Genomic DNA, 9,712 nt, shown 5'->3' on the forward strand with positions numbered 1-9,712 from the left:
TGACAAAATTAAAAAAGGTCAGGGGAGCCCCCACCTAGTATTGGATAATGTGCTTAAATCTGGAATTATGATATGAAATTTGAAACTGAACCATAATCTTTGGAAACAGCATGAAATTGACAACTAGAAAATAAATCCTATTGAAACTCTTAATCTAAGGGTTGTGGCTTCAAGCCCCACGTCGGGCAAAATATCCCTGCATTGCAGGGGATTGGACTAGTTGAGCCTTGGATTCCTTCCAACCCTATGATTCTTTGAAATAAATGGACTTAAAGGCTTAGTTAAATTCTTAAAATAACAGATGCAATATATATTAACAAGTTACAATGAGTCCTGTAGCCTTTCACTTGAATCCAAACTTGGCTTCCAGAAATTGAATTGAACCGAAACCAGATTTTAGTTTCATATCCTAGTATGGAGGGACCCCAACCCCCAATTTCTCAGTTTGGATGTTAAGAAACCAGGAATTTGTTCAGGGAGGGAATAGGTGAAGTGAGGTAAGGAGGTTCAATAAAACATGGTTTAGTAGGGACTATAAATCATAGCCATGCATTTTCCTTTCTACACGTGGGAAGCCTTTCCTTTGTAATGACAGGCTGATACGTTCTTTCATTTTTAGTTAATTTCTTATATACAGGTATTTCTCTCTCTCTCTCTCTCTCTCTCTCTCTCTCTCTCTCTCTCTCTCTCTCTCTCTCCACTCTATATCTCATGAACAACAACTTCTTTCTTTATCTTAGATTTTTCCTGATGTATCTCATAAATAAAGATGAAACCGAACATACTGGACAGGTGAGTCACCAACATGTTGTGTAACAATAACTACCTAAGATTCTTTTTTTTTGTCAGAAACTTTTAAGCGTAATCTACTGTGATACAAATTGGTAACAGTACCTAGAAGTCCGCTAGATGAGAAAATGACTTTTTGTTACTTTTTATAACTATGCGAAGTTTCATTTAGAAGCATTTCGAGACCTTACATCAATTTCAATATTTACTGTGTCTCCTCTACTACTTGTGTTCATTTGGAAGGCCACATTTTAACTTTTTAAATGAGTTCACAAACATTTCAACTTCTGGTTCTTTCCACTCACCAAAGTGATGGTATGTCATGTGGAAACTATGGGATTTGCCACCTGTATTCCTTTTTGCTGATGAATTGTTCCAGTCCAGCAAGGGAGATTTAAGCATTCCATATACATATGTTCATCTGGATCCATATCCTGTACTCATGCATCTCTGAACATCAATCAATTGACTGGATGATTCTTGAGATCTGGCCATTTGAAAAAAATACAAGTGTTGGAAAATTAAAAAGTTAATACTCATCCGTACATAATATTCATTCCCTCTGTGGAAGAAACCAAGATAGATTTTGTAAAGTCCTACAGAAGCATATTATCCCATAACTAAAATTGCTGCTTTTGCTATTCTAGACGGAGAGATACAGTATTTTGTATACTTGCATGAGGCTTAATTGTCTGATGCTGTGGATTGGATCTAGTCCATTTCTCTCCAGAGCAGCTCCCAAGACCTACAAAGGCGAGGATAATAAAGAAATAGGGTCCTGGCTAGACAACACTATACAACAACAGAGACTTGGATAACAAAGAAATAAGTAGAAATGCATGAAGTATTCATGCAAGTGAAAGCAGGAATGTACCTGAGATTGCTTCAAGGCGACAGAACTAAGCTTTTCTCTGAAGTAACTACATTCCTGTCTTTGGGTAGAGGGGGACCACTAAAACCACCAGACTGTTCTAAGATCATAGAGAAATACCTTTCAGATAAGGCTCAAATGATTCCTTCTCTATAAAGTTGAATCAGTGTGTACAGTACATATTTTAGCATAAAAAGCTAGGTTTCGATAATCCATTCAAAATCATTCAGACCTGCAATAGTGAAAGTTTTAGAGCAAGTGGCAAAAGTCTTTCAAAGGTATTTTAAAAGTAAGTTCAACTACGTTACTCTCCTGTGTTTTACAGGAATCCTACGTATGGAAAATGTATCAAGAGCGATGCTGGGAATTTTTTCCTGCCGGCGACTGCTTTCGAAAGCAGTATGAAGACCAGCTTAACTAATTCTAGTTGAGGACTATCTCTTGAGAAACCATCCACACCTCTCCCGACTCCTTTGGGAACAGTTACCAGATTTCCCAGATCTATTAAGCAGTGTGCTGTTTGGAGCACCAAAGCTTTTTTTGATGACTCAGCTGTCCTTTTTTCTTCTATGTTTGCTTTAAGAACAACGAGAACTTAACTCTGGGAAGAGAAGAGAAAATATCCCACACAACAAATCCCCATCCATAACATAAACACATGCACACAACAAGAGACTCGACAGTTTTTTTTCTCTGAGACTGCCTGATAATTCCCTTAACTAAGAGAAGACATGTGGGGTAATGTGATAGCCACATTCATTCAGTCTATTTATTTCATCACCCTGGAAGAACCTCTGTAGTTCACGGAGTGCTGTAAAGGATTGTTGTGGACGCTAAGTTGTGGGGAAATAGTGCCTTACTATATGTAGGTTGAGCTATGCAGAAGATGAGTGCATGACGACATCTTATTTTATTTGTCCTCTCTTTCCTCCCAGTTAATATTTATTTTGTCTTCTGGAGGGGCTTGGGAGGGATTTGGCTGTGCACACCTTTTAAATAAGACTATGGCGTGTCTCAGGATAAAAAGTAGGTTTTTTTTCTCATTACGCTCAGTTCACAGGTATCTTCCTCTTTATCTCTTACACTTATTTTGGTAATGCTCTGATGCAACACTGCAACTTTATGAAATCTTTGTATGAAAACAAAAAGACTGCAGAAAAAAAACTTTAAAAAGAATAATTTCATTGCATGTTTATTATGCAAGTTGAAACAACAAAAAGCAACCTTCTGAAGCAAGTTGATCAACATGAGAAAACATACACGATAATATTCATAGTAATAAAGTGTTGTGGGCTTTATTGTACATTTGAAACCAGTGTCATCAACCCACTATGTATATGTTATGAACTTGCCAGTAGTTTGGATTTATTTTCTTTTTGTTGTTGTTTTCCTTTTCGTTCATTTTGCCATTTGTGATCATTAGTGGAATTAAGGTTTTTCTTAGGTCAATTTTTAAAATCCAAGGTGAAGCAATATCCATTCAGGGATTTCATTATTTGCATCATGAAACACCAATGATGTGTACATCACTCCATTTTGAGTCCTTTTTTGATTGTAATGCCAGTCTTTACAAATAAAAGGAGAGATTTGGAATGGAAGCAAGGTGCTTTTGCTGTCACTTGGCTTCTTTTTAACAGAGGCTGTCAGTTTTTCTCTAAAGTTATTGCAACAATTACCCCCTTCGTCTTTGTAGCAGCACTGTTTGTTCCTTCTGCCCTAGTGAACGTTCCAGTTTAAACCCAGACCACCACTTTACACTGAAGAAAATCTGCTTCTTGATCACACTCACTTAGTAAATAAAAAGTTAGTAATAATAAAAAGTTCATTCCAACTTATATTTCAAATCAAGAAAGAGTTTTGTGGCACCTTAAAGTCTAATAATAAATTATTATTATTCAGCTACCAGATTTTTAGAAGACATCTGAAGGCAGCCCTGTTTAGGGAGGCTTTTAATGCTTAAGAAATTAGTGTATTTTAATGTTTCTGTTGGAAGCCACCCAGAGTGGCTGGGGAAACCCAGCCAGATGGGCGGGGTATAAATAATAAATTATTATTAAATTATTATTAATAATAAAATTATTAAGGTTAACCTCCCAATTGAGAATAATACTTTATGTGGACTCTAGTCCATAGAAGCTTATACCATAATAAACATGTTTAAGGTGCCACAAAGCTTTCTTGTTTCTGTCGCAGCAAACTAACACAGAAACTAGCTTCTAGAGACCTTTAAATTTATGTAGGTAATACTCAAGATAATTAATGGCTGTTCATTTAAGCAATTCTGAATCAGTTAGTTCTGCATATACTTTTCTTCTAAGCTACACTAAATTGCCAGGAAAATTTTGTTTTCTACTCCACTCCCCCCTTTAAAAAGGGAGGCAGGAGACAGTAGAAACAAATGAGAAATCTAGTAATGACAATCTAGTCTTGAATCTAGTTATCTTGTGTTAGGGCTGACTGACTGAATTGGTCTCTTGTGTGAAAATGCTAGAGTGCCTAGCAGTGAAGTTCTTTTGAGAACTTCCCAGAAGACACAGTGTTAATTAGAATGTGTTTAATCAATGCTACAATATCTTTCTTAGTATATGATTTTATCTTGGTGATAAACCAACTGATAAGCGATTTATGCATTATAGATTGTTTTTTGTTGTTGTTTAGTCGTTTAGTCGTGTCCGACTCTTCATGACCCCATGGACCAGAGCACGCCAGGTACTCCTGTCTTCCACTGCCTCCCGCAGTTTGGTCAAACTCATGTTATGCATTATAGATACCCTTTGTCATATACAAAAACACACACACACACCAGGAGATAGGGATCACTCTACTTAACAATTTGCATTTCCTTGTTACAAATTTATCCTTTGCTCACACATGTGGGATTCTTCTAAGCAACCATACACTCCCCAAAATGCAGTATCTTCCTGATTGTTTAAAATAGGCATCCCCAAATAGCTGGAGGGCCGAGTCTGGGAATGCCTGGTTTAAAACATCAAGCAAACCTTAAGAGAATCTTGCTTGCTTTTTAAATTAGTTTTCATCATGGCAATTTGCTGGAGCATCATTACTCCCACGTTTGGTAAAAATAAGAAGAAATAATTGCACACCTTAGTTATTGAAACAAGGTGTGATTAGACAATGAAGACTGGACAGACTGAGACTGCTTTATACTGTGTGTGTAGGCCTTCACCAAATAAATCCAGAGCCTTACTTTGCATTTCCACTAATGGCAATAATGTATGTAAGGGGAGGGTGTTTTTTTGGGGGGGGGACGGTGAAGTCATGCACAGTGAAAGGCATCTTCTGGAGCACTGAAAATGTTGGCTACCATGTGTGCATTGCCATGAAGGGGGATTTGATGGGGAGGGTTGTCTTTGCCCATTGGTCAGTTTCTTTTGGTGACAATGGATGGCTGGTCTGGGCAATCTCATCCACATGGTGCACAAAGCAAAACTCAAATCTCCTGCACACAACAGAAAGAGATTTGCATTCCTTACAAAAGGCATTCCTGTACATGTCTACTTTTCATCTTCACTTTATGATTCAGCAAATGATACCTAAACAGAAGCCTTGCACATGCAGATATGCACAGCTAGATGGGTATGATCCTGAACAGCAAGTGATTTTTAGACTGTTGAGCATGGTGTGCAGACTCTACCAGCTTTTTAAAATGGCTGTTCTTTGTGCATTTATTTCCAATATTTAAGCTATTTCTTGATGTCTGCAGTTGTGCATGCTGACTTGCACCTGAGTCAAATTACTAACATTTCCTTTATACCTGAATAAGCTTTTCCTTATTTAGCTCCAAGCCATCTGGCACACAGCTCCAACAGCCCTCTAAGACTAATTATTTTCATTTCACTTATGACCTTGAGAAGATTTATAGCTTCCAATTATCTTCCAAGCTTTTGTTATCTGGGTTCCATCATATCTTGTATACAATACCTCCATATCTAATAATATTTCTAATATCATCATGGCCTTTGATAAAAGTCAGTATCTTATGTTTGTTGGTTGGATAAAACTAACACTGATGTGCAAGGCATCTTAAAAGTTTCGAACTGAGGGTTAGGAGAATAGTGATTTCACATGTAAATGAAATTCTATGTAAAAATAATTGAAAAAGCGTAAGCATGATCCCACTTCTAAGGCAAACCATCTCTGTACTGTGTCTGGCTCTAGAACAGAGTTATGCATCTGAATAAGTAATAATGGTAGACAAGCAATTTGTAGGTAACCAAGGTAAATGGGGATTTGTGGTTCATGATTTAAAATTGCAGTTCTCTTTATACTGTGAAGATGGAGCAAAAACATTGGGCCAACAGGGCAGGTATGCTTAAGGAAATTATGACTAGTGTACTCTGCCCATGCTGGATAGCAGACTGTCTCTGAAGTGCTTTTCAGCTTTAAATTCCTCTGGATTTAAAAAGCAGAATGATTTTAGGCATATTCAGCTTTGTAGATCTGTTGAAAGGGACATGTAGACAAGCCCTGCCTACTCAGCAGGGAAGGTCTCCAGTGGTTTTTTTTTTCTTCCTCTCATTTGCTTGAACCTCTTTGTGATCAGGGCTTCCTAACTATGCAATGCACTCCAGTTGCATTCAAGCAAATGTGAGTAAAAGCTCAACATAGGGAAGTTTCTGAACTCAGCAGGTAGGGTCACAAATTCAAAGTGATATTGGGGGCACAGATCATGTGCATGCTCCTGCTGCCATTCAGAGTTGCTTAAAGGTGCCTTTTGAGTAGTCCTTTTATATTGTTTATCCTCTCTCCCCTTGCCCAAACCATTTGTTCTCAATGGGAATTTTCCATACATACAGAAAGCTGCCCGTGGAGACAGCAAAATTTCCCTCCATGCAATTACATTTGAATGCCCTGTACCAGCAATTTAATCCATGGCACTTTGTATCAGCATCACTTTGGTATACTATACTGAACTGCACAAAGAAATTAAGGGTTCGTTTTACTTTTGATGTATGCTGCAGAAGAAAATCCTGTTCCTAGGTTAGTACAGATGCTCTGGGAAATACAGCCGTAAGTCAGAATTTCTCAGAGCATCTGTACTAAGCTGGGAATGGGAATCTGCTGTCCAACATGTGCACTGCCATGACGTGTTATTTCTCCTGAAGTATATTTATTATAATTGTTTGGACAGAAGGCCATCTTCTGTATTTATGCTAAGCACTGCTCTGTCGAAAAAGAAGACTCCACAGCATTATGACTTGCAATTTTGCCTGCTGTTAAATTTGATAAACTTTTTATGCAATAGTGAGCTTTTGAGAGTAATATCAATACACCAGAATAATTGGTCATATTTACAAAATGCCCTTTGTTACAGTCTTTTACTGAGCCACCATATGAATAGAAACCTTCCTCTGGCTGTATAAGTTACTGGTTCAAATGAGATCCACTCTGGTACATGGTAATGGAACTTGGTAGTTATCCCTACCAGTAGCAGTGGCCTCCTCCATGGGAAACTAACCAGTCAGCAATCACAGACATTCATGGTGCTGAGAGCCTGGGTATCTTCAGAACCACCTGGAAACTGATGCCAGGAAGAATGGAAATTCCCTTCACTGCTCAAGCTGTCACAGCTTCATGGCTTCCTCCAACTGCTTTTGGGGCTTTCCTTTCCCCCAGAATAGACCTGTCACTGCTGTTACCCACCAACTGCCCTACTTCCTCGCAGCAGCTTTGCCTTGACAAACACAGTGGTAGTCTAGGAATGAGGAAAATCAAGGCCACTAATAAGAATGCTAATGGGCAGAAACAGTGATGATGCTTCCTGCAAAAAGGACAAGGTGAGAGAGGAGGTTGTCAGAGCCAATGACTTCTACAGACAACCGCTTCTCTTCATGGGATGGCTCATTAGACAGCCACCATTTGAATTGGGGCTCAGAGCGTCAGTAAAGATCTGCTTGAGCTATTCTCACAGAAAGGCTGTGCAGCAATCCATCCAGCATAAAAGGGGGGTTGAAATGGAAAAAGCAAGTAACACTTTACATTTTATAGTCAAGTGAGACTTAAATGTCATTGACCTTTTCAATGAGGCCATGCTACAAAAGGAACATAGTGTTGTAAGAGTCACCGCCTCTCCCATACATTTAAAATAAAAATACAAAATGATCTGTCATTGCTTATTTATAGCTTTTATAGCACATGAATCCACAGCATTTTAAACTTCATATTAGATTTAAAAGAAAACCAAACTGCAGAATTTCCAGGAAATGCCCTGTTCATTTTCTGCTTAAAGTGTTTTCTTTCCCCACCCACTCAAAGTTGTAACAAAGAAAAGTATACAAAACTTGTCATCTGTGTCACCAATTTAAAAATCAATCTACTCAGCAACAATATTATTACTGGAGTAGTAGACTGCCCTGTGAAAAACAATTGATGATGGAGCCACACAAATCTCCCTTGAGAAGGCATTCCATAGTATAGGAACCATTACAAAAATATGCATTGCCCAAACTCTCACCTGGGACCCAAAACCAACAATCCTCCCACCTTCATGTTTGAAGCAGTCCTTACTCCCCTGGGAATAGATGCAGATTCACTACCATCAGAGATTTGAGAAAAGTAGCACTCCATGAAAATAACCAATAGGATCTTGTTTTCCTCCTCCTGAAATGATTGCCTCAGCTAGGTTGCATTTAGGGAAAGGCATTTTCATTGACAGCGCTAACCCTGTCTATCCAGGCAAGAAATCCACACATTCCAATTTGATTCAGAAGAAGAGCCCTAATGCACTGGAGTATGACTGCAGCATTTCACAAAAATATTCAGATGCTTCAGGAGCTGCGTACTTCACTCCCGTGGTTGTTTTATAATTTTTCCCAGTGTAACACTACTTGCAACAAGCAATAAGAAGGTTCAAAAAACAGAAAGCAGTGGTCACTTGTTTTAAGACTTAACGAACCAGAAAAAGAAGACTACATGTGGGGATCTATCTATATTTATTGCAACAATTTCTATACCACTTAATTACAGTTTTCTCTAGGCAGTGTACAGGAGACTCCATACAATACAACTAAAAATGAGTTAAAACTAAAGATCAGAATTTAATTTTAAAAGACTGCTGGAATAAAAATGTCTTCAGTAAGCACTGGATAATTCAACAGGGAAGAGGGGACTGTCTGACCTCAAGTGGATGTGGGTTCCACAAAATTGGGTCCACATGGCTCCTTGTGGATGTGTCATCGCAAAAAGCCAGTTGGGGAGTTGACCAGATGAATCCAGTGTGTAGTGAATGTATCTTATGTGATGGAGTGTTGCCTGCTGCCCTTAAACAGGCAGTAGAGGGCCTTCTCATGAGGAATCACCACTGGATCCTATGCTTTATAACAGCTGCTGCTGATAGTGGTTCCCTGTTGCTTTTAAAACGATTTGTCTTGAATATAGCACAAATACTCAAGGACTACCTTGCTGCCTAGAGTATTATGTACAAGAAGACTATGCTAATACAATAGAGGCCCTGAGAGAAGCTCATTCAGATGGTGATGGTGATAACATCACTGGAATGTTGTTGACACCTGCTGTTCTAGAATGAAAATACTGCCATAAAACACAAGTGTCAAATCATCACATGAATTCAAGATATTCATCTGATAGCCCTCCAAGTAGCAAAGAACCATGTCATAATATTGCTCTCCTCTGCTTTTAGAAAGAGGTCCATTGATGTAAAATGCCCACAATCAAATGCTATCCCAATTACAACAGTGTATATTTTGCATTGTATTGGGGCAAAAATATGATATCACCTCCTACTAAGGTGGTATTTTTTACCAGCTGGTGAAAACTGATAAAAACTTCCTTGCATTTATCCAACACAACATTTTATTCCCAGAAACAGTGACATAATTGTATTTAACTGCCACAGTATTTATTGGAGTCCCACTGTGGCTATTTTGGTATGTGAATTCTGCCTCTTTTTTCAAATTATTTTTATTAATTTTCCAAATTATTACAAATCAAACCAAATTACTTTGATTCAATACAATTTCTTTAAAATCAGATGTCCTGCTCCTGTTGCAAACATATGTTAATCATTTCCTC

The 9,712-nt window shown here is 38.2% G+C and overlaps 1 protein-coding gene across 5 annotated transcripts in view; it reads left to right on the forward strand.

Annotated features, from left to right (window-relative positions):
- Positions 1-3,299, forward strand: part of RYR2 (ryanodine receptor 2) — a 251,063-nt gene extending 247,764 nt beyond the window's left edge. For all 5 annotated transcript variants that reach the window (XM_060272866.2, XM_060272867.2, XM_060272868.2 and 2 more), the window contains 2 exons: positions 741-792; positions 1,986-3,299. In XM_060272866.2, coding sequence (XP_060128849.2) covers positions 741-792; positions 1,986-2,081 — 148 coding nt within the window. In that variant the 3' untranslated portion in view covers positions 2,082-3,299. The remainder of the gene's footprint in view (positions 1-740; positions 793-1,985) is intronic.
- The last annotated feature ends 6,413 nt before the right edge of the window (positions 3,300-9,712 follow it).

The sequence above is a fragment of the Zootoca vivipara genome, chromosome 3, assembly GCF_965207765.1.
Source record: "Zootoca vivipara chromosome 3, rZooViv2.hap1.1, whole genome shotgun sequence".
NCBI lineage: Eukaryota > Metazoa > Chordata > Lepidosauria > Squamata > Lacertidae > Zootoca > Zootoca vivipara.